Source organism: Hoplias malabaricus, chromosome 3, assembly GCF_029633855.1.
Source record: "Hoplias malabaricus isolate fHopMal1 chromosome 3, fHopMal1.hap1, whole genome shotgun sequence".
In the NCBI taxonomy this organism is placed as follows: Eukaryota; Metazoa; Chordata; class Actinopteri; order Characiformes; family Erythrinidae; genus Hoplias; species Hoplias malabaricus.
Window position 1 is genome coordinate 55612037 of NC_089802.1, and position 26920 is coordinate 55638956.

At 37.8% G+C, this 26920-nt stretch overlaps 1 protein-coding gene across 5 annotated transcripts in view; it reads right to left on the bottom strand.

Moving 5' to 3' along the window:
* lrp8 (low density lipoprotein receptor-related protein 8, apolipoprotein e receptor) overlaps positions 1 to 26920 on the bottom strand; it is a 183206-nt gene that overhangs the window by 81159 nt on the left and 75127 nt on the right. For all 5 annotated transcript variants that reach the window (XM_066665571.1, XM_066665570.1, XM_066665569.1 and 2 more), the window contains exon 4: positions 12622 to 12750. In XM_066665571.1, the coding sequence (XP_066521668.1) occupies positions 12622 to 12750 (129 nt within the window). The remainder of the gene's footprint in view (positions 1 to 12621; positions 12751 to 26920) is intronic.

A 26920-nucleotide genomic window follows, 5' to 3' on the forward strand; every position in this document is an offset into this window, starting at 1 on the left:
CCAGCAAGTTAATAGAGCGTTCAGGAATACACAGGTATTACACTTAATATCGTTACAGCAAAAAGCACTGGAGACATGGCTTTACTCCAGGGACTGGAATGTGGGCAGAAGGGGGAGATATTCTGTGGCTATGATGTATAAAGCTGAGGAGAGGAGACATCGCTAAGTGAGGCGGCTAAACAGTGAAGAGCTTTGGATATATATATATATATATATATATATATATATATATATATAGTGGAATGTCTGGACAGTTCTGGCAGCACTGCCCGAGGCTGGAGTGAGAACATGGCCCACAGCAGCCCAGGCAAAGGTTATTAGAGGACAGAAGTGGAGCTGGGTCACTGACCTTGTCCTCATAATAAGGTCAGTTGCATCACAATTCAGATCATGAAGTTGAACTCAGGCAATGGGCTCCCTGTGCTATACAGAATGCTTGGCTGTATACACTGTAAATGCTTTGGTCAGCTGAAGATTTTTTGTGTTTCTGTAGGTAGGTGTTTGTATACAAACAGGGCTTTGTATCAACTAGCTTAATAAAAATCTCCCTCATCCCAATGCCACAATGTAGAATTTTCTATGCTGAGACAATGTAAGCAACAATCCTTTTACTGATTGGTCTATCCTTTCAGAAACCCTCCTTTTTCCTTATCATACATCACCCGTGTCTTGCTGTGTGGTGTAAACCACATTTATAAAAATAAAAAGAACACCAATAATTCCTTTTTTGAAAATTCTCCTTTCTAAGGGGAATTCAAAATGTTATAGTCCATGTACACTGCACTACACATCATCAGTTTATGCATTTACTTGCATAGTTTATGTGCTACTGTTATTACATTTTTTGCACTTTGCAATATTTGTTTCATTAATAATTTTTACACGCTAAGCTACATAATTGTCACATAAAAACTCTTCAGAGCTGTATTTTAGGCTCTTCATCCTAACAGTTTGAAGCTTGCATTACATTATAATGCTATTTGTGTATGTGAAGCCCTGTTTTCTGGTTATTTCCAGTAATTGTTGTAAATATAACAAAATGTTGCCCTGTGAATGGGTGATCCTACTGTTTAGCTTTTTAATCTAATGGTTCAATGTAACTACTTTTCAGATTGTGACCTTAACCTAAGGGAGGCTGCATTATAAGTATGGATTTGCCTGTGATAGATGACCCTGTCTTCTTGTACACTGACCCCCGGCTGTTGAAAAATGACCTTGGTTTACAAAAAAACTCATAATAAAGAGACAAGGCGATTACATTCAATAGCCTCTAGTTCCTATGTGGTTAAGAAACAGATTTTACAACTCGTACACTCATAGAATTACAGTGAAGGAGAATGCTGGATTTCATATAAATGAAATTGTTCTGATATAGTTGTAAGACAATGTTGTAATGATGATTTAGGGAGAAGGCTTGATGACAGTAACAGGCATTAACCCTCAGACAATTATTGCTGTTTGTTGCATAGTTTTGCCGGAAAGCCATTAGCCATACAGCCATTGTCACAGAGGTTTTTCTGGCATTTCAAAAACAGGAAAGCCCAAAATACATACCCTTGTCTTTGGAAGAAACTTTGGTGCTTTATATCAGTGTCTTTGTTTACATGTGGTTTTCTTTATGGGATTGTGTTGTACCAAAAATATGGAGGGCAGGACTAATACATGCAGAAATTGAAAAAAAGAGCACAAAGTTGTGTTCATAATATATAACCCCAGCATCAGTTTTAAAGAAAAATACTAAATGATCTACCACCAAACAACAAAGAAGACCAAGAACATTTTGTTGATTTTAGAAATTACAATTACTTATTTATACAAAGTAACTGGTTAAATAATGTGAAGTTTAATGTGGTTGTCACATTTGATACCCACATATCCAATACAGTCAAAACCGCCTTCTTACACCTACGCAATATTGCCAAAATTCGGCATATTTTATCCTTAAAAGATGCAGAGAAACTAGTGCATGCTTTTATAACTTCACGTCTAGACTACTGCAATGCGTTCCTGGCAGGGAGCTCGTGCAAAGCGTTACACAAGCTTCAGTTAGTTCAAAATGCAGCAGCCAGGGTGCTCTCTAGAGCTAGAAAATTCAAAAATATCACCCCAGTTCTCTCGTCTCTACACTGGCTACCTGTAAAATTTCGCATTGACTATAAAATACTCCTCTTAGCTTATAAATCTCTAAATGGTTTAGGCCCGCAGTATCTTACTGAACTTCTCATACCTTATCGCCCGACACGTACACTTCGTTCACAGGATGCCCATCTACTCTTTGTTCCTCGCTTTAAGAAAAACACTGCAGGAGGAAGAGCCTTTTCTCACAAAGCTCCTCAACTCTGGAATAGCCTTCCGGTTACTGTTCGGGGCTCAGACACACTCTCAATCTTTAAAACGACCCGAGGAGGATGGGTTCCCCGTATGAGTCTTGGTTCCTTCCAAGGTTTTTTCCTCGTGTGCTGAGGGAGTTTTTCCTTGACACTGTTGCCCCTGGCTTGCTCATAGGAGGCTTGGACCCGGAACTCTGTAAAGCTGCTTTGTGACGACTTTTTGTTGTGAAAAGCGCTATATAAATAAAATTTGATTGATTGATTGATTGATTGTGCACAGCTATATGGAGTTTTATAAACGCCACAATATGTCTCCCCACCACTTCCCTTAACAATATTTCAGGCAAAGACACAGACTCACATGAAATAAGTCAAATTCAGCAGTCCTTCTCTCTCTGTGAGGTATAATACATGTGTAAATGTTGGCGAGTTCCGGGCTGTCCTGCTGAGTTTGTGAACAGTGGAGAAACCAACCCCTAGCAGCAACTCTGGCCACTGCACATGTTGTAGTGCCAAACACAGCTCCAGAAACACACACAAAAGGAGCGTGTTCTTGTTTTATTATTTGTTTATATAAAACTTTGTAAATGACCACATCCAGTGCCACTGGGCGATAACGGTGTATTGAGGCTCTGAGCTCTTTCTTGAATTACTGAACATTGACACACCCATGGATGAAGCCACAATTCACGCTGAAGAACCTACTCTTTGGTTTCTGCTGGGAACAATTTTTTCTGGTTTGTTAACCAGTTTATGTTGGAGGAAACGCGCCAAACGTTTCCAAATTTAGTTCACAAACTGGAACCATTCCTGTTCCTCATTGGTGGAAAAGCGTTATGTGAAATATGGCTGAACTAACAACAGAGGGTGTAGTAACTCCACCTTAAGTTCTCTCTGTGAAATATGGCTGAACTAACAGCAGAAGGTGAAATAACATTCCTACTCACACATGCACGTTTTTAAACATTAGGAGTCAATCATTCAGTAAGAGATAATGACTCTTCTAGACAGGCCCAGTAGTAGTATCTATACACCATAATTAGGCAGAATATGCTCATAGTTAAAGCAGCAATGAGCTATAACACGGAAGCTGAATGTCAGCCTTGCTCTGCTCAAACTGCGTTCTGGGAGAGCTGTGGGAGATATTGTGAATGACAGATTGAAAGTTAAAGTACCTCAGTGGTGTTCAAGAAACTAATCCCTTCTGTAGTACAAAATCATTTACAACACGGCAGTTGGGACAAGGCCCTACACAGCACGCCGTAGGCTGTTTACAGAGAGGAAAGCCATTTTCCAGGCCTCTAAACTGCAACTAGAGGTGTACTGAGGGCTGAAGCATGGCCTGTGGGAGACTTAGCAAATGGCAGCTCAGATGAAAGAGAAATATCAGGGTGCAGCGAGGGAACAGAAGAAGTTCAGCATGTCATGGATGTTTTACACAGACACACATATCTGAGCATATACCAAGTGACAAACCCAAGATATACACATGATGGTCCAACAGAAAGCACCGGCAGACTATACTAAAACGTAAGTCCAAATATGTAAATATACAATAAGCAATCATTAAAACAGATTTTCAGACAAATACATATCTTCACAAATCAACTACAAGAACATGAGATCAGAGCTTTAGGGTCGTTCAGAAACCTAATACTAATGAAGCAGGCTGCTTCTCCAAAGACATTTCCAGTCATCTCACTAGGGACAGAGTGTAGCACATTACAAAAGGAAACAACAAGTACAACGCTCAAAGAGTTCCAATTTTAGTAGAAAGCAGCTGAATGTCTAATCTCATAGAGATCTGCCATATTAAAAATGTCACATTTCCTGTTGTGTGTAAATGTGTTTTGTTATATCAGTCAGTGACAGGCAGTGAACATTGATTTATATAGAAATGAATTTATATAGAAACTGTATGTTTCACATTGGAAGTTTGTCATACTATGGTTGCCTACAATCTGGAAGCCTGTAAACTGAAATGAACTGAAAGATAAAGTCAAAGTAATGCATTACTAAGTAGTACTTTTATAAAGTGTATTTATCTACATAAAGAGAAGAAAATAAAACATTTTTCTCTTAACTTTTTTGCAAGGAATGTCTATCCATATGGCAATGAACATTTTCCACTTTAAACAACTATTTGAAAACAGCTTTCTAATTTTAATCGCACTCACTATCGGTCATAATCCTGTCAGTGCTGATTTCATCAGATTAACTGATAGCTGTGGGGTATCTTGTAGTGAATCTAGCTCAGTTGCTTAGTGAATCTAAGCTCACACCTGTCTATGGCAGGAGGCTCAAAGTGGATGTGCTGCTGCAGCCGTGGGTGGCTGGAATAAGAGTGGTGAAAGTGAGAAAAGCCCACAGTGCACTCTCAGCAGTCACATGCATTAACAGATGGGAGTGAAGCAGCATCTAAACCTATTACACCCACACACTTGCCTACAGGCAGAGAGGTACAAACCACACACACACACACACACACACACACACACACACACACAAACAGCAGTACATTATTTAAGTTGGTGGTAAACATTCTAATAACATGCAATTTTTATTTATTAACTGCAATTCAATAATCTGCTGATTAGGTCAGTCAGGTGGCCAAGACAGTGGGTAACACCTTTAAAATTGCAGAAGGTTTTTTTGCTCTCTCTCTCTGTATCTAGGCTGTTATGTGTCTCCCCAAAAAGTGAACAGTATGTAAAAAGTTATACAAATCCAAAATGCTGAATATGCTTTTATAAAAATTTTGGGTACACTTGGATAAAAGAAAAATTAATCAATAAAAAAAAGTTCATATATAATGCACTTTGAGCAAAATAAATAAATACAAAATATTGAAGTATTTCTTAATCATAATACAACATGGATATTTCTTGAATGTTTGTAAATCACACTTCCAATGTGTGCTATGGAAAACAACTACATCTGTCAGACCAATCTCTAACCACAGCCTTCAATAGCACACACAATTGCAGATTGTCAGAATTCTCCACACACAGCAAATAGACTTAAGGATAGAGATTTAATTTTGTTCAATATGATATAATTCCGACATCAATATGAACAATAAAAAGCCACTTTAAAAAATTTAAACATGAGTGCAATGAACATCAGTCAGTGACAGATGCTGTAAATAATATATACTGAAATATTGAAAATGTGTAAAAATCTTGTCCAGCCCCACATAAGGATACATCCCTCACAAAACTGGATAAGCAATATATAAGAATCTGTTAATGATGCATGGTTTCTGAGGTTGCGCATTATTGAAGCTATTCTGGTTGTAAGACAATTATAAAATGGCCTGGTAAGTGATACCGAAATAATGTCAGTGCCCTGAATGAATGAATGAATGAAACTAATTCAGTTATAGAAAACAGGGCACAAAGTACAAAAATGAAAAATGTCAGTATGTGAAAAATCATTAGATCTAATATTCTTAAATAATTCTTCAGAGAGAAATATACACTGAATGATCAACAGACTGGTTCACCTGTTTATATATATATATATATATATATATATATATATATATATATATATATATATATGTATATATATATATATATATTATTTACAGCATCTGTCACTGACTAATGTTCATTGCACTCATATTTAATTTTTTATATTTAAAGTGAAATTAAAATAAATTTAAATAAAAGAAATTTAAATAAAAGGCTTTTTATTGTTCATATTGATATCGGAATTATATCTTATTAAACACAATTAAATCTCTATCCTTAAATCTATATACATACATACATACATACACAAACACACACCCAAGCTCAGTGTCATAGCAACAGCATGGTATAAACACTTACCATAAGCATTAGATGCTTATGCAGCATATATTACTGTAGTTTGGCAAGCTTGCTGGCAGCACATGACCATGCTGAGATTAAGGCTGAGGCTATATGCTTATTACACTTTACAAATTCAGGCCAGATCATGAAAAAAATGAAATAAAAAAAGACCACATAGAAACAGCATTTAATCTCTGCAGCAAAGGAAGGTGATTTTTGTTCTTTGTTTTCACTCCCTGAACACTACTAATCCCTGGTGGGTGCCTGTGTTGTTTCTACCAGATGTTTTTTATACTGCATTACCTTTCAGCTAGGATTATTAAATGAACTTCATTAATCAGACAGCATAAACCAACAAAATATAACACCGCATTGGAATGAGAGGGAAGCCAAGTGGATTGTAGTTCCCCTGCTATGGACTAGAGCTCCATCAAAACAATATCAGTTTTATTTTATTAAAGTAATTAAATGCCATTATGAGTGCTGAAAGCTCTCTCTAGGAAAAGATTCAGCCTGCAAAATGTGAATAAAATGAATAGATGAGTTTGTCAATATATAAGTCAAACTCTAAAGAACCCACCTCTCAGATGTATTTGGCAACTGATTCCAACTGAAACTTCACTTCTATTATTAACAGGTTTCATACACAGTTCTTTCATATATGTAACTGCTTTGAAAACTATTTGATGTATGATGTAACATAATTCATTTAAAGAGTAATTCACCACATAGAAGCATGAAAATAATAAGTATTTACAACCATTGGCCTGACATCTCAAATTATAAATGAAAAAGCTGTCCTACAGGTTATTAGAACTGTACAGAAAAAAAAAAAAACAGAACACACTCCAAAAGACATCAAGGACCAGGAGTCAATTATCATAAAGAGAAGGCTGAAAGATCACTATGATTATAGTTCTCTCATTTTCCACTCCATCACAGATGTGTACGAAGGGAGATGGGTGAAAATCTCTTCTGCCCTGTTCACGCCTGGTGCTAATAGACTTGTCTTGAGAGATCTCATCATAAATGAATTGTAGCTAATACCTGCCATTTCTATAAGTCTCCAAAGCAACTCCAGGAACCACATATATTTTGTGGTGAGAAGAATGGTACTGTGCATATATATACTGTCAGTCTCTCACTGTGTTGGTTGTCAAACCAAACTTTTACCAGTGTTAGACCACATGAATTGCTATAAAAGCTCTGCCACCAATGAACAATTGGGAGAGGAGACAACAAAACAGAAAAAAGAGAAAAGCTTGACAGTTGTTTTGTCTGCTGTGATGTTAGACCTGACTGAGGGAATGATCTGAAGATGCTGAGAATACATCAAAACGCTTAAGGCTATGTTTGCATTACCAGGCTGAAGTCATTCATATCTTATATTTTTGCCTTAATATGACACTGATCTGATATTTTTCAGGGCTGTGTGGACATGTCAAATCTGATATTTCCAAATCAGGTTTGGGTCATGTTCATATGTGTTCCACTTTTATACATGATTGGTGTGATTGTGATATGAATGTGAACGTCAGATTGGATTTTATACCTCTGTTTCCCTGTATGGATTCACTTATTGCTGTGATCATCAGCAAGCACAAATGGCTGTGTTTCTTACATAGTGCATGGTGTGGGTGGTGAGACTGAGGCTCCTGCACCAATATAATGCATTGAATATTAGATAAGGTGCTGTGTAGGTAATTGCTGAATATAAATAGATTTGTGCAGTGTGAAATTTTGTGCAGTACTTGGGTGTAGAAGTTGTTCTTTAAGGACCTACTTTGTGCACTACGCAGGGCTTCTTTTGGGAAAACGCTAAATAAATGCATCAGTATGCACATGCGTGTTATTTTACAGGCAGATCACAAACAGACAGATACAGGTCACTAATGGTGCTTTTCCACTGCATGGAATCTACTCAGCTAGACTCTGCTCTTCTGCTTTTCCACTAGCCAAATCTAGTCCCTGGAACCAGGTACTGTTTTTAGTCCCTGCACATGCCAGGTAGGAAATGAGCCGAGTAGGTATTAAATGACACGTGCTAACCTTGCAGAGTGCTGATGGGTCAGAGAGACCTTTTGATCACCACATAATGCAGAGCTCCAGCACAAACTAGCCACTTGTAAAATCTCTTAAGTTACAGCAGCAGTCACATTTGTTCAAAGCAAACCCTCCTTGAATCGGTGGCCGATGAAAATTCCAGTGAAAGCGGAAAATGCAAGGAAAAACTGATCTGTGAGAACTGGGGTGTGGAGCTGTGTTCAGTAAAATAAATATATAAATAAATAAAGAGAATACACAATGAGTAAGCAGCACCTAACCTTACCACTGCCATTGTTGTGGTTTTCAAAGCCCTTGGTTCTCGTTACACAAGGGCATAGGAGAGAGTTTGATATTGGGGGGAACCTATTTACTGAGTCAAAGCCAACCCCATACAAAATATATTAGCTAGCTATAAGCTGACTCCTATGTAGGTAAAAAAACAGTAGGCAGTAATATACTGCATTTATAATGATGTGGAACAGCATTTGTGGAATTACAATAAAAAGGTATTTATAGACAAATTGCATCAATTTATGTTTTAGACATATACATTAAAATTCAATTTCCAAAATTAAACATGGTATTAATTTCTTTTGCCAGAAACACTTGAAAATATTAGGAGTCTTTATATATATATATATATATATATATATATATATATATATATATATATATATATACATACACACACACACACACACAGGTGCTGGTCAAATTAGAATATCATGAAAAAGTGGATTTATTTCAGTAATTCCATTCAAAAAGTGATTCCATTCATTACACACAGACTGATATATTTCAAGTGTTTATTTCTTTTAATTTGATGATTATAACTGACAACTAATGAAAAACCCAAATTCAGTATCTCAGAAAATTAGAATATTGTGAAAAGGTTCAATATTGAAGACACCTGGTGCCACACTCTAATCAGCTAATTAACTCAAAACACCTGCAAAGGCATTTTTGTCTCTCAGTCTTGTTCTGTAGGCTACACAATCATGGGGAAGACTGCTGACTTGATAGTTGTCCAAAAGACGACCATTGATACCTTACACAAGCAGGGCAAGACACAAATGGTCATTGCTAAAGAGGCTGGCTGTTCACAGAGCTCTGTGTCCAAGCACATTAATAGAGAGGCAAAGGGAAGGAAAAGATGTGGTAAAAATGTTTTGGAGATTCACAAAGACTGGACTGCAGCTGGAGTCAGTGCTTCAAGAACCATCACACACAGACGTAGGCAAGACATGGGTTTCAGCTGTCGCATTCCTGCTGTCAAGCCACTCTTGAACAAGAGACAGTGTCAGAAGCGTCTCGTCTGGGCTAAAGACAAAAAGCACTGGACTGCTGCTGAGTGGTCCAAAGTTATGTTCTCCGATGAAAGTAAATTGTGCATTTCCTTTGGAAATTAAGGTCTCAGAGTCTGGAGGAAGAGAGGAGAGGCACAGAATCCATGCTGCTTGAGGTTCAGTGTAAACTTTCCACAGTCAGTGATGGTTTGGGGTGCCATGTCATCTGCTGGTGTTGGTTCAATGTGTTTTCTGAGGTCCAAGGTCAACGCAGCCTTCTACCAAGAAGTTTTAGAGCACTTCATGCTTCCTGCTGCTGACCAACTTTATGGAGATGCAGATTTCATTTTCCAACAGGACTTGGCACCTGCACACAGTGCCAAAGCTACCAGTACCTGGTTTAAGAATCATGGTATCCTTGTTCTTAAGTGGCCAGCAAACTCACCTGGCCTTAACCCCATAGACAATCTATGGGGTATTGTGAGAAGGAAGATGAAATACGCCAGACCCAACAATGCAGAAAAGCTGAAGGCCACTATCAGAGCAACCTGGGCTCTCATATAACACCTGAGCAGTGCCACAGACTGATCGACTCCATGCCACTCCGCATTGCTGCAGTAATTCAGGCAAAAGTAGCCCCAGCTAGGTAATGAGTGCTGTACATGCTCATACTTTTCAGTTGGCCAGCATTTCTAAAAATCCTTTTTTTTGTACTGGTCTTAAGTAATATTCTAATTATCTGAGATACTGAATTTGAGGTTTTCATTAGTTGTCAGTTATAATCATCAAATTAAAAGAAATAAACACTTGAAATATATAAATCTGTGTGTAATGAATGAGTATAATATACAAGCTTTACTTTTTGAAAGGAATTACTGAAATAAATCAACTTTTTCATGATATATGATTTCAAATTTTATGACCAGCACCTGTATGTATGTGTATATATATAGTTACAAAGTGCTTTCTTACAACCTGAGCACAGCTAATATTAATGCTCACAAAGTTTCAGATCCTCCTGTGATACCTTAACAAGACATTATATACAAGCCAATTTTATAACTTTAATTATCAGTCATTGCTAACTGTTTTGCTCTCGTTACTGACCTTAAACCCAGAGCAGGTAAACACTAACTTTATAAAGCACACTGATGGTGAATCAGAGGCCAGTGAAGCTGATGATTGGAGCAGCTTTATATTTGAACCGGCACCTTAACAAAGGCTGAAAGAAGACTCACCTTCTCTGACTCGCTGCCAAAATGCATTAACCTCGGTGGAACAATTTCAGAATAAAAGTTTGTAACAAAAAGCATATTTTTCTCTTTATTTTGGGGAGACAAATGCAGATGCTTCACATTTTGTTAGGGACACATACTCCCATCCCCCGTGGTTCCTACGTCAATGTCGTTATAGGCGGGTCTTTGTACCTGCTCCATTTCGCAGATGAGATGTGCTATTGGATTTTAATTTACCAGGTAAATGCGAGTCGAGCCCTGCTGAGCTAGGTACAGTTGATCCCATGCAGTGGAAAAGCACTTTAACATTTCTGAATGTGAACCATTAAGATAGCTAAAGCCATCTGAAAAAATCAGAAACGATTAATCATGTTTGTTAAACTATCAGCACATTAGGAAGAAACTATACTGATGGTTTCCTATAACTTCAGTAGACATTTTGTGACAGTAATGAATATGTGCTATTCTTCTATATAGTACGTTTTTAACAAAATCACCAAGAACATAATTCCCCAGATCAAGCACATAAACTGAGTTGTCAATAAATCAAACAAGCAAAACTTTTATTCTACAATAAAACAGACACCTTTCATTTATCCTACAAGTAGGTTACAGATGCATAAATAGTCTAATATTCTATTATTAATAATCTTTTAAATATATTAGACACATTTCTCAGTAAATATCTACAAAGCCAGACAAATCACAATCAAAAACAAAACAGAAAATAAAGATCACAAACCAATAACAAATTATTAGTAAGAATTACAAACTCTAGTTTTTTTTGCCACCTTTTATTAGCCCGAGAATAAAATACTTAAGTGGCTGGCGAGGGATGAAATGAAGGAATAAATAAGGCATAGGCAACTTTCTGGGAAATCCCTAGATGGAGACTGAAGCCATGATTCAGGTCATGCTCAGTACCAATAGAATATTATTAGTTAATATTATTAGTTAATTATATTATTAATAGAACATACTCTCTATATTTACAGAGCAAAGATGCCTAACCCAAATCAAATACGTTTATCATCATCAGTCATATACTTATTACATACATTATTGTTTTTGCCACTCTTCTGAAAATAAACAAAGAAGTGCATCCAGTTTCTATCAAAAGAGAAAGACCTATTGCAAGGGAGAGGGGGGAGGAGGAGGGGGGTGAGAAGTGTCACGACCATAAAAATGCTGTTTTCACCATTCAACCTGTTGCCCCAAAGCCCATAGACGTGTTGTTGAATTAAAGATTCAAGAGGGTTTTAAAAGGCCAAATGCATAATACAAACCATATGCTGCTGGAAGGAAATGTGAGAGTCAGTGCTTCTATAGGTCACATGTCCAACCACAAAACAAAATCAATAGCATTTTATATGATACTCATATACAGTACCTGAAAATGCCAGCTTATAGCTGTCTGACCTGTGCTGACCTGATCTAAGTGTTGATGTGGGTAAATGTTTAAACCTACTGTTTGGTACTGAATTTGAAGGAGTAAAATGATCATTGCTTGCCCAGCAACCACATCATTTTAACTAATTATGTGTTTAGAAACTGACCACTAATGAAGCAATGAAGACCAACACAAATGTGGAATATAAACATGCCCTGTGCAAAAGTTATGACGATTAATTATCAGCACATAAACAGAAACATCCACTAAAACTTGCAGAAAGAAAAAAAAATATTTAAGTATGTTTCCTGTAAACAAAAATTATTATCTTCATAAAGAACATCATTCAAAAACATTATTTGAACAGGGGGGTCTCACATTCTACATAAGACTATATTAATCATTGCTAGATTGTTGAAAAAAACGTACACTTCCAGTAAGGGCTCAGAAGCACAAGTTACACAGATATTACTGACTGTAATTTGCCCATCAAACCCCACACCCCCGTCTCCTTACCAGCAGCGCACTGTTCCTCATCTGCTCCATTTTCACAGTCTGTCTCGCCATCACAGCGCCAGGACAGTGACACACACTTGTTTGTACTACCCCCACAGTCAAACTTCTCAGGGGGACAGGTTTGCCGACCTGAAAGAAAATATATCAAACATCTTAATACAAATTGGACAACTACTTCACTAATATACCAAAGCTACGCTACTAAATGTTCACATGCTCACAGAATTTTTCATTGTTGCAGTATTTTGAATAATACAGTTCAGTTCAGCTCCAAAATGTGTAATGCTTAATTCTGTATCAAGCAGGAAGGCAGGCCGTCTGCCAGCCTAGTGAAAATAAGCTTACTAGCTGAGGTTTTATCATTAGATCTCACAAGATTTGAGAAATCATATTTGTCAATTATACATGTCTCTGATCCCTTCAGACTAGAAGTATTGTCAGCCTGACATCTTGCATTTTTAAATATTTATTTCTCAGGCTTTCTTTTACAATACAGGTTTTGATATGGAAGCCACAGAACAGAGCAGACCTCCAGCTGGAATCCAAGCATATCTGGAATTATCTTTACGCAAGGATTCTACAACTAGTTCTTTATGATCTTTAAATATTGCTTTCTGAAACTACTGTGGAAAGAAGTGGTGGTGAATCACATTTGAGATATCTCAACATCTGCAGAAAGTCATTCTGGCTCTGTAAATGGACTTAAAGCTTCATCTATGGAAGCCACATTGTCTCTGAATCATGGTGTGGGGCTGAATAGACTAGAAGGACCCAAGTCTGTCTACACTTAGAAAAGCCATGGTTATGTAGGAGACCTTTAAAAGTCACAGACTTATTTTCAATATGTGTGTGTGTGTGTGTGTGAGCAGAATGGTCTATTGTAACTAACTGGCTGGCTGACTGTTATAGATAGCCCGGCCTCCTGGGATACGCAGTCCCTCTTATCTCATCTTCTGTCCCTCACATCTCCCTCTAAAGTCTGTCCACTGTGCCCATAAGGCTATTCAGGCAGCACACATATCACAACCACTACTTCACAAGAAACCTGCAGAGTTTTTTCTTCCTGTACATCAACATTTAAATTGTAATAAAACACTTGGTTATGTCAGTTATTAATGTTACGATATTGTTACAAACAGTAGGCCTGCTTCTTTGGGCAATTCAGAAGTTGTTTTATGTGTATCTTTATTTGTTCAAATATTTTTAGGAACAGATTACCAACAATGCTAGGTTTACATTTTGAAATTAAAATATTATAGGATAAACTGGAACAGAATAAAAGAATAGATGTTAGGTTCCTGGGTAAGAAAAATGTAGATGAGTTTCACAGATGTTTAGTTATATGCATAGGAATGTAAACTGCCATTCATCCACAAAGTATTTAGAGTGCTGAACTGCTGATGCTCTGAAGAAATCAATATTCATTCCATTTTAAAAAATCTTCTAATTAATTTCACTTTGAATATTAAATTAAAATAAGATGTGTGAGCATCTACACATTTTTCAAAGCTGTATACTTAAGGTTCACCTATACACATCAATTTGGTAAAGGTTCTACACCAATATCTTTCATATAATTGTCAAAATTAAACTATGGTTCATAGGGGTGCATACCCTTCAAAGTAATGTGGTTTGGCCTAATTATTTTTCTATATGGGTACATAACTGAGAGCATGTACAGGCATTGAGTGCAAGCACACACGTATGAAACTGAATCTGAACATACCCACATTCACAAAATACCTAAATTCCATTTTAAGAAGTGCATGTCATGCACTCTGCAAGCCAAAGTTAATTAATGACTTTTCTGACCTTGATAGCAGATACACTTACATGTACATGTACATCTTTACTGTACTGACAGCCTTTACTCAAACTGCTCTTAAATCTGTTCTAACTGTCCCACTATTATTACTACTACCCTATCTACTGTGACTTTGAAAGGTTCTCCCACAGCATGCCCTTATCACAGTGAACCGTGCAGTAAGACTCGGACCCTCCAGCAAGCACCTAGCCGCTCTATTTGACAGATGGATAACGGAGGTTAGCACATGTAATTGGAAAAAAGAGACGCTTCTGGCGCTGGAGGGGCCAGAGTTCAGTGCTGAATGAAAAGGGGGATGGCTGCTAAGCGTGAAAGTGATACACCTTTCTCACACAACCAACTGTTTAGGCGTATGTAGTCAGCCCAACAAATTCTGTGGATGCTAAAGTCTTGTATACAAAATGGCACAGCACTTGCATTTAAGCTATGCACAGGCTCCCATATACTTTAAATAATTTCTAGAGTAATACATAATAATCTGTAAATTGTTGTTATTCTGTATTGCTTAGGGAAAAAGACAAGAAAAAATGTCTGGACATAGAAGCTAGTAGGGAACAAACGAGATGCAAGGCAAAATGAGTGCTACAGAGAGACTGGATCTGTGAAAAGGCAGGAGGCTACACCAGATTCAATATAGTGATCTGGGAGCACAAAATTCAAGTTTCTGGATTTATATTTCCTTTTTTTTCCTGCTAATGTAGCTAAATATTTTAACAAATCATTTTAGTTGGAAAGTTTCCTGCTCAAACCAACCCCCCCTTAAGGGAAAAAAAAGATTGCTGATAGAAGAAGCAGCATAATTGCACTGGCTACAATCTAATCTAGCAGCTAGTAAGTTCATTCTGTCTTCAGCTCAATTCCTCCTCAGGGAACACAGTTATGAGCAGACCGCCAAGAGAGGCGGGCTATTAGATTATCATATTTATCTAACAATACAAATCACCATCATCTGGGTACTGAAGGAATGTGATTAATAGCGGCAGAAGATATGGAATTTCAGAGATGCACATACATAAGCAAAAAAGAGTCATCATTTCCCTGGAAAAAATATATCATATTAGATAGGCAATTTTGACAAATAACGATGAATTTCTTAGTCAGAAAATTGCAAGGGCATGGGTAAGCATTTAAAAACGACAACACACCATGTTATGACTGTGCTCCACCAAAAATTTACATAGTGTGAGGACAAAGCTTACAGTGCTTTCTTACAGTAAAATACAGTAAACTGTACCTTAAGCTACTAAATTTAGCTTAATTCTGAAGAAATGTCAGATCCCTTCCCTAATCATGTTTGCAAACTGATCAGAGTTGTTCATGACACACACTGTTCATTCATGTGATGCTGTTGATGCACATGACTTGTGAAATAACGCTTAAAATGTGAATGCAGCATTTATAAAGAGCCAAGGCAAAAGTACTTTGGCAGATTTTTTTCAGTGTGTAATGCTCTTGTCAAAATTCGAGTCGTCCTTGTGAAGGTCAATGCTGCAGTAAAAAACCAGGGGAAGTTGTGTTTGATCTCTGTACTACAAAGTGGACACTTTCTTGGAGAAAAAAGTGAGATACATTGATGCACTTATTGACAACTTCCAAAAAAGCCAATATGATTCTGTTATCCTGGCTAAACAAGTAAAGGCAGGGCTAGCAGGACCTTCAATGTGTTTCTCATGGATGCTGAAGGTCATTACAGTACCTGAAACAACATATATCTACACACTTTACTCCTTTTTTTTTTCTGAACAAATGCACAGGCACCTCGCACACACAAATATTTTTTTTTTTATTTTTTTTTTCATTTTTCTGATTTATTTCCCTTTATTACACATCAGGTTTGTGGATCACTGTAAGGGATGAATATTTTATTTGCCTTGACATTGGTCTGTGTAAACAAAAAACTAACAGAGAGACCAATGAAAAGGCCACATCACATCACAAGGGCGCATTGGGGACTCACTATCTTCAACTGGTGTTTCTCTGGATTGATTCTGACACTTATTCTACTGAACTAAGAGCCATGGTTTATTTCCAAATTGCTGGCAGGATATTCTCCTTTCAACACACCAGTGCAGGAGTGGGTGCCAAATGTGTATACATATTTTTGTCTTTAGTACTGCCATCAGTTTGTCCAGAGACCTCACTTCTAGATCCCATTAGTGAGTGGGCGGAGGGGTTTATTTTCTGGTATTCTGGCCATGTTTCTGCAGCTGGGCTGGGGTACGATAAGATGACACAACTGTACAATATGCTAATGTGCTTTTGATTAAGCACTTCCCTAATGCTGCTCTGTTGACAGACGGGGGAAGACAGAAACACAGCTTAATATGTTTAGCATACCACAGGCTCCTAACGCTATGTACACAGGTTAGCTAAGGGCTAACAGCTAAAGCTGGAGGTGATTGATTGTGCTCCTACCTTGGTAGGCTAATAGAATGATAATCTCACAGAATGTGGACTTCTGCATGTTTGGATAAACAGTGTGGGGAACCAATACCAGTTGTTATCAATTCAATTCATGTGTTGGAGAGTGGTATGTGCAGAGGATATGTAATCATTATATGACTCTGTTCTAAAGGGAGTCTGGTGCAACAGCATAGGCCTTCACATACAACCTCACAGCTAGAGCTCAGACTCTCTGGCGTTTCAATGAAACCCAACTCAGGAAATCAATGTACAGTCGATGCTGTTTGGGTGGGCAGAGAAGGATTATTCAGCTGTCTTAGTTACACAGTTGTAAATGCACAGTGTGCTAGAACCAGGATTTTATTTTCCATTTACCATAATAAAAATTCAGTTGGTCTTTCAAGAACTTGTTTGATCCAGCAGGTTGAGATGAGCAGTAAGTCATTGCTTATGCTTAGAATAATGGGTCTGTAATAAATCGAAGGGAGGTGGTGAAATTACCACTAATAAATACAAATGACAATATCAAAAAACAAAAACAAACAAAAAATACAGACAAACCCTGCTCAGTAAAACAACAGGATTTTATAATTTATATCAAATTATATTAACATTTGAGAAAATATAATTTAAATTGTTAGAGCAGAAGTATCAGAGAACATCTTAAGGGGGGGGGGGGGGGGGAGAGAGAGAGAGAGAGAGAGAGAGAGAGAGAGAGCAGAATCATGAACAAAGGAGCACTCCAAGAGGGATAGCAGAATGCAGAAGTGAAGAATATAAAAACAGCAAGATATGGGGAGATAAAAGGAATGAGTATGTCTTTTAACGTGCTTGATAAACTACACAGTGGAACAGAGCTTTCTTTAATTCATTTATATTAGTCCAATTCATCAGACTGTATACTTTATGTCTGTAAATTAAAGATACAATAATACAGTGCATGCTCTCAGCCGAGAATAAGAGCCCCAAAGCATATGAAAGGCACTGTTGCTTTGTGATATGAATTAAAAACAAAAAATAACATAAAACAAATTAAAAACAGGCAACATTAATAAAATAAAAGGCAAGAGAGGTTTTCATATAACCGTAGATGAAGCATGCAGCCGTTTCATTTTAATAGCCTGGATTTTGACTGCTGGTGATTTGTTTAGTATCATAAACTCCAGCTTTTCTTTCACAAGAGCAATGAAGAAGAATGAGAGAACTCCCTGTGGTGAGGGAAATGAGAACAAAGAGGTAGGTAAGGGAGAGGGGTGTGTACAGTGTGTGGTCACGTGTGCACACCCAGGGAGGTGAAAAGCAGTTAAGGGTGAGCCACGCGACACACGAGTGTGCATTAGTGGACATGCTGATGCAACACAAATGCCATGGACCAGCAATGGCCAGATTTACAACTTCATTAGATTTAGGAGTGGGAGGAGGGGGGGGACACAGAGCGAGAGAAAGAGAGAAAGAGCAAGCAAGGGTGCTGCAGAGAGAGAATGAAAGAGGTCAGATTCAGGTCACAACAAGAGATAGAGGGCAGTAGGATTTAGAGGCAGCTTTGAGGCTGGGAGGTATTGGAGAGCCACCTGAGGGAATAGCCTACTAACACACATCTCATAAACACCAATCACATGTGTGAACAGTCAGACAAATAAGCCTCTTGTGGCCCTGCATCCATGTCTGACCCAGCGCATGCGTATAAACACAATGTGTTTTCTTGTCTTGAGCAACCACACAAGAAAGGAATCCTATAGGCACTGATCAATGTACTCAGGCTTGCTTTAATTACCCATTCTCTAGCACTACAGCTGCCCTCCACTGACCTGTCATTCTGAAGGGATTCTTAATGATGCAAAATAGGATTATTACCAAAGAGGACCAGAAAGATTAAAATCCCAAAGCCCTAGTTAGGAATTGATTAAGCAGCACAATTGATTAGTTTTCATTTTAATATAAGCATGATACCATTTTTTTAACTAATCTGGGTCCTGTAGCTTCAGCCATTCCAGAAATTATTTTGCAGCTGCAGCAATTTCCACCTAATTTATTCTTCCAGAGGAGGGGGAAAAAATAAATAAGAAACTTGCCTAAAGATATAAAGAATAATTCATAGCTAAATATTGATATTACCTCATAGAGAAGTAAACTATAATCATACATTAAAAATGTTTATAATTCTCTCAACATGCATAAAAAATGTGTTTGTTCATTCTGGCCACAAGCCAACTTTCAAAACACCAGTTATTTTAAACACTTTTGAGGTTGAGTACAGATGAGTGCAGCTGTTATTGTGACCTCTTGCATGTATGGCAACAAACCTAAATTGCTGTTGGAAGCACATATAGAGCACTGACCATTTTCTGTTTTGATAATTCCAAAGTTCACGCCACATTAATCAAATGGTCATGATTTGCAAGTCTAACAACTTTAAACTCATGTCATTTTCCCTCATGTTCTGTATATAAACACAAATCCCTTCCTCCTTAAATCCCTCTAGAGACACTCCTTCTACATGAATCAACCAGTATGGCTAGTCCCTTAGGGCTAATTCTCTCAATAAAGCCCCATCTCTACATCAAAGTGCTGTACTAAATGCTGTTGTGCTCTGCACTGAGCAATTCTGAGTCACCTGACACTCGGACCGTGTTCTTTCCTCCCTTTCTCTGCCCAGGGCCATTTTCTAAGAGAATGAATCTGCCACTTTGATGTCAATAAGGTATCTCTGTTGAATCCATAATGGATCAAAACCACTTTCTAAAGTGTAGCCCAAGGAGTCTCTATTTATCAACAAATGCACCACAAGTCTTCATAGGAAGGACACTGAGGCTTTTTATTAACCATAGTTTACAGTAGAGAAAGTCGATGGATTGTGGTCGTAAAAAGACTGAGCTTCAGTACAATGTTCAGTGAATTTATAAATGCACAATGATTGGCTAAGTAGTGTGGTCATTTTTATTTATCAATTGACTGATTTATTTTTTGTTCCCCCCTCCCAACCCCCTTAGATATATTTTTAAAAATCAGGTTTAAATAGGAGACCAGGCTGAAATTAACTTACAAGTTTTAACACTGTTTACATACTCTTAATTCACAAGAAAAGGAAAGCTGGTTATCCAATATATGGGCTTTTTAATAAATTACATACTGAGACTACAAGGGGAATCCCCATATTACATGGCTAGGAAACTAGAGCAGTGTGTTGCATGAGTGAGCAGGAAATATGGTTATTCTTGTTAAATCAGTACAGGAATGAAATAACTGGAACACTGAACTGTGTGACTGGCACTCCACTGAGGACTGTTCATTAATATTTTGAAAATCAGAGTGAATGGATGCTCGTATGAATGTGTGTGTGTTCTACGCAATGTGCTTAATGCTCTTCAAAGTCACTTAATCTTATTGGGATTACATATATCTGGCATGAATTAATGGAAACAAGCACATCCTTTGTAGGAGGAAATCTAGTGCAAACCCTTCCTTGTGATATTTTAATGGAATAGTTAAGCTCTGTCCTTCATTCTTTGAAGTCTTCAGGGGGCAACTCATCACATAGCAAAAGACTTGTGTAATGAGGAGGGCAAGCCCTCTTCAGCAGACTAATTTACTACATGTGCTCTGGAGCATTTACCCTGTCTGTCTTTCAGATAAACCAGGTTTTATGGGGTGTATTTGACATTATCCTTTATATGAGTTACAAATATGGTTTATGTTTCATTAATGCAAACTAGTGAATGACATAATTGTTATTAGGTGACCTGCTGGATGGAGGAGAAATAAACAACCCACGTTACAGAACAAATTTGTTTACAAAATGTACTTTTTTAAAGTGAGGAATGTAAGCTGCTAAATGAAAATGATCTTATCACAAAGTTGAATTTACATTCTGAAGTACTTGGAATTTTCTTAAAAATAAGGCTTTAAGTCTCTCCTTTATAAAAAACGAGCACATTTAAAAACTCAATCTTCCCAGTCTGATGACATGACTATGGTATGAACCCAATAATAACAAACCAATGCATTTCTTCATTAGACTTAAATCAAACTTGTGGCAAAAAACCTAACATCATGAGCAATTTCTGGCAAAGCCCTCGTACTAGCCATAGTAAGGAGACAGGCAGGGAGCAGGATCTAGCTCTGGCCTAAGGCCACCGACTGCAGATCAATGGAAAATGGGAAAGATCAGGGGTCACTAATTGAGTGTAAAAACTGAATTGATGGAATCATAGCAGAAATGCTTTGAAAACGTTTCTTAGGCCTTATAGACGTCTAAGAGAAGTCTGGTCCCTCAGACTTGTGGTCAGTGCAACAGAGCAAAGCAGACTATAACATGACTTAAATCAATCTAGGGGTGATAGGTGATTTCCCATCTGTGGATAGTCCAGGTATTAAAGCCTCCAGAGGCTTCAGAAAGTTCCTCTTGTCAGTGTGTGCTCTGTTGGCTTTTACTCCAAACTTCCAGAGGTGACATTAAACAGAGATATCAGTTAAATTATTCATGATCTCTAACCACAAAACCACACAAACACACACAATCGATTCATTCCCACTTACACACACACACACACTCTCTCTCTCTCTCTCTCTCTCTCTCTCTCTGTATCTAGACTTCACTGGATAGCCAAACACCAAGAGGCCCAAGCAGAGTAAAAGAGAAAGCGTGTCTCTGGGTCTTCTGTCAATTAAATCTGCCTCTAAGGAACGGTGTCCTCTGACCCTATCCAGCAGTGCTTCCCACAACAGCAGCAACTCATTCCCAACCCGCTGAGCACTTCTCAGCAAGCCTAGTCACTTTGATAGCACTCATCAGCTCTCATGAGATGCTGCAGCAACAGCAAGGAAAGAAATCAAAAGGGCTTAGTGTAGCTTAGTCACATAAATCCATTCATACTTTCAGTGCAAGCCATGAAAAGCATACAAACAAATGTAGAGTGCTCTAACAAAAACTATACTACAAATCTTCTTGCAACATTCAGTAAATGTTTGCCACAAAATCCTACTTGTTTGTTTCTCTTCGTGCAACATGTGCTAATACTTAGCATTCTTCTACTATGTGCTACCCCAAAGATCAGAAATACAAGAGACAAGCAAGGAAAATGGATGGGCTCCGAACTGCACTGGTGCTGGCAGAGCGGGAAACCTCTTGTAGTCAGCAGATGAACTCAGCTGTTTAAGCTCAGTCAGATAGTGAGGGAAACCAGTTCTGATGGGAGTGAAATTAAAACTCCTTGCACAGACCACGTGGCTAAGAAGCAATCAGGCAGGACTGACACCTCTACACTGTATGGCAGGACAGGCGAGGACAGCCAGGGAACCGGCCGGATGCCTGTGGGCCACAGAATGCTGGTGGAGTGCGGTCACATGGGAAATTACTTTAGGGAACCGCTGCTTGAAGCATGAAATTGAACCTGTCCGGTGCATCTAACTGGATCTCCCCCTAATTCCAAAATAATTAAGTAGCAAAACTAGTATGCAAAGTTACAAAATAACCGGCTCAGGCTTTTGTCTTTTGATTCTGTATAAGCCACGAATCAGAGGCACTTCATAAAACAAATTATGTCATAAATATAAAACAAATCTCAAAATATCTCAGGGTCATACACAGAGATATACGTAATTTAACACCAAACATTAAACAATTCACCATTAAATTATTTCTACACAGATCACACAAAATAAGACCAGCTACTAGGACTTAGAGTCTAAAGCGCTATTCTACAAGTTTGTGAGAGAAACTTACTTGTTGAGAAAGCACTTATCATTATGAAACCCATGAAATGACCAATAATAGAAAAACGATAAACAGCAAGTTTGAGATGAAGACTGGAGATTCTGCCATCACAAATTCTCCAGTAACACATTTACTGTTAAATTAACACGGAATGTTAGAAATTAACAGTTAAACTGATGTTTGCTCTATAGCTTCATCCAGTCTCTTGCTGGTGGAAACTTTCTCCCACAGTCCTTTTCTTTGTTTAGCAGTGTAAATGGCTGGATTGCTCCCTGTGTGTCTCTTCAGGCACAAGTCACTTTGAATGGCTGCAGCACAAATGTATTGCAGGGCAGAGAAATAATTTAGCTCAGTCTGAATTAAATGAATCGATGGAGTTGTTGCAGTTCTGTCGCCTATATAAAATTTTATTTATTTATGAGCATTTGATGTACTGATAGCTATAAAGATGTACAGAGTATTTCAGGGGAAAAGAAAAAAATGTTTTAAGACAAATGATCTACTCCAGCTTTAAGGTAGCTAATACTAACCGCAGAGATCCTTTAACAATGAAAAATCTAAGAATATATATTAAGAGTCTTAATATGTTACTAGCTAGAAATGGGATGATTATTCCCTTGCACTGTTAGCATTTTAGGTTATTTATTTTAAAACTTTAGTTTCAGGTCTTACAGTGTTTTCTTTAATTTTTGACAAGAATACCAGCAAATATATTTTTATGCCTTGAGGCATGAATCAATACTTCCAAATAGCTATTAAAATAATAAAGACAAGTGTTTAGCGTTTTAACAGCTTCTTCTTTGAACAACAAAATATATGTACAATTTTACATTCTGCAGTAACTTTAACAAGCCCAACTTCTTTTGCTTTTTTTCCTTAAAATTCTAAGCATTTCACTCTGAAATTTAGTAATTACTAGAGCTCCTGATGCAGCGTCTGCTGCCTTTGCTTTAATCTGATTGAAGGGGTCTCTTGGGCAAAGGCATTGATTCCTGACGAAGAAAATCAATTCAATCAGATGCATTATTTAACTGACTAGGGGATCAGAGATGGAGACGGATACATTTCAGAGGGTTGTGGAAAGGGAATGGAGGAGTGTTAATTGCAAAGTAATCAAAGCAGAAAGGAAAAGAAATGAAAAAGTATATGAAATGGGCCTAGAACTCATGTAACACTCAGAGAAACACACAATTAATCTTTGAGAGAAACTTTAGAGAGCCTGTACCTTTGACCTGACCTTGATTGAAAATAACAAGATAGAAACAAAGATCTTGTAAGAAGGCAGAATGCCAATAACTTTGGTGTGTGCTTCTGCATGTACAAACAAGAGTGGTCTAATTTAGTTTAGGAGTGTGACCACGGCAGACTCATGAGTGAGACGGTAGAGCTGTGTCAATGTCAGACTGGGGATCTATCACAGAAGAGTAATTGTATTAATAAAAAAAAATTACATTACTTACATAGCAACTTCTGATCATTTTATTTACTGCCTAAGCAGCTGGTCAGTCTCATCTAGTCTTTGGTCTAGTACTTCAATCCCGGAAGGTCATATCCAGGACTGCAGGCAGACCGGTCAAGCATTAGCATTCTGTCTACAAAACCGCATAGCTGTAGCATATGTAAAATGAGGCCTGGCACTGTCTTTCTGATATAATCATGGACTTCCCAAGAAAACACATTGTCAGGATGGTACCATGTCTCGCCAAAATCCCAATATGCACCACTACATTAATGGTATATTCTCATACATACAGTTCACCCACTATGAGACATGCTGGCTTTTGCACATTTTGCTGATAACAGTTTGTAAAATGAGGTTGTAAATACAACAACTGCACAGAAAAAATGACTTTAGAAAGTTATAATGAATTTATACATTAATAACACATTTGTGTTTTTTCCTTGAGTGATCATCAGCAGCTTAATTATCTTAAAATAAAAAAATACCATGCTGACACCTCTTGCTAATAGTCATAAACTCAGAAGAGATTTTCACCCATTGTGGGGTCAGAGTGAACAGTGTTTCCATATATTATTTCCATCAAGCTGATAAATCAGCGCACAATTGAGACAGGACTCCTGTTTCATTATTCATAATCATGCTGGCTTTTGACCCACATAGGGTTTTGGTTTTGTGTATGCGCCCAAGCCATGTATATACGGCACTGTTTATTACTTTTTAATGCCACTATAATGACTCTACTGCCATCCCCATTGATCAAGACATTGATGGCACACAGCACAGCAGCTAAGCTGCAGTCATTTTTCACCATTATTCACATAATATTTCTGGGCTGAGCACAGCATGATAGTCTTCTGTACTGCCATAGCAGTCAGTCAATTCTCTATTACCACAGAGTGAGAAACATTTGGAGTGGATTTTGTGCAAATTGCTAACAAGGCTTGTGTGGGGTACAATAACCTATGTTGAAGGACCCTTAGGACTGGGACTAGGCTTTAGTATCTGGAGGTTGTAAAGCAAGCCATGCCTGAACAAAGCTAAGAGCAATTTTCAAAAGCAATCTAACACAGGGACCACGAAGATTGAGGAACGAGTTCGACCAAGATACACACACACACACACCTGAGAATGACCTTGGACTTTATTTTTCTTTTCTGGGCCTGTGTACGTCTATGTGTGAGTGTGTGAGTGTATGCGTGCCGTTTGTGTTCATTCTGTCACCATGCATTTGATCAGTACTCAGAGGGCTGGATGAATGGTTTCAGGGGGAAAGTGACAACAAAATCAAATCCACAACAAATATATCTTACACCTAGTGTGAAACTCATTTCAGAATGCCTGAGCATGTCCTTGTATGCTTCAGGTGTCACGACCATGTGACCTTAGGGAGGGCGCAGTTAAGACACAACTGAATCTATTTGTCCTAGAACGTGCGCATGTCAGCTCTATTAACCTAACCTAATAAAGATGATGTTTATTTAGACACTTAATTATAATACTTCTATCTGCTGAAGCAGTGAAGAATTATCTTCTACAACCATGTTTCCTTCTCTACAATGTATCCATCAATGTCTGAAGAAAAAATGGATTATGGCAAACTGAGATTTCTGAACTTGATCTTTTAGATTTTATACCAGAAGTCTATGGGGAAGTGGTCCTGCCCTGCAAATTAAATCATGTCAGAGCCAGAGTAAAATGAAAAGTACAAAGAATTTACACAGAGAATTACAGGGAAAAAAGTACTTGTTCAGATTAGAAGCAGACAAAACAAATGTGTCATTACTAGTGACATTCTTAGAGCTATGGACCACAAAAAGAATTGTCTTGCCTGTAAGTCCACTGAGGAGATTTGGACTGTGAGTCCACGATTTAGAGCAGTAAAGCAGTTCTGCAAGAAATACACTGTAAGATATACTTCAGATAATCAGAGGCAGGATATTAACTTAATTCTAATAAACACCTCGGAAGAATGGGTGAACACTTGAAGTTATACTCTGAACACTGTTAGCCAATATAGTGTATTTCTAGATAGAATTTTGAATGTAATGAATGAACATAACCTAATGACAAAGATTTTCATATTCTGAAATATTGCTAGAGTTTCCAACCTATTTAGTGCTTGCTACATGTTTGAATGTTGAGTCTGGGAATGTGTGTAATCGAATAAAAGTTGACTACATGATAAAACACATATCTCTCCCATAATATACACAATATACACTTATACAATAAAGTGTAACTTTGGTGGTACATTAGCCACTTCAACCATACAGCAACTAACAGAAAAGCACTTACTACCATTGTTGTCCAATGCTAAAAAGTGAGTTAATGTGGCTAAAGTTAGCAGGTGTTAACATTGGCCCTTGTTCATCAGTAATTCTCAAAATCCTGATTATAACACTGTCCTCAACAAAGCTTGGGCTCCACCGACACAGATTTTTACTCTGGCAAATTTCACTCTACAGCAACAAAACAACTACAAAAAAAATGTATTACCAGAATTGATGTCCAAAGCTAAAAAAGTTGACTAATCTGGCTAAAGTTAGCAGCCGCAAACCCTGGCTCACTGCGCAGAAGCTCTTAAAAACCTGATTAGAACACTTTAGTCAACAAAAAATTACTACAGAACAAGTCAACACATCAAAAAAATGCAACGTGTTATTACTTACTGGTCCAACAAGACGAATGTGTATGTCTCGTGTCTTCATTTCTCTTTCCGCTCACTGCACTGAGTAAAGTCAGTCCAATATTAACTCTTGTATGACTGCTCTCACTCTCTCGCTTGCTCTTTTTGCTCCAGCCTCTGCCATAATGTCCGTACTGGGAATACTGCGCTACATTATTCTTATAGCAAGCTAAACACCTGTGAGATATGTGCCGTAAAGCGTTACACAGC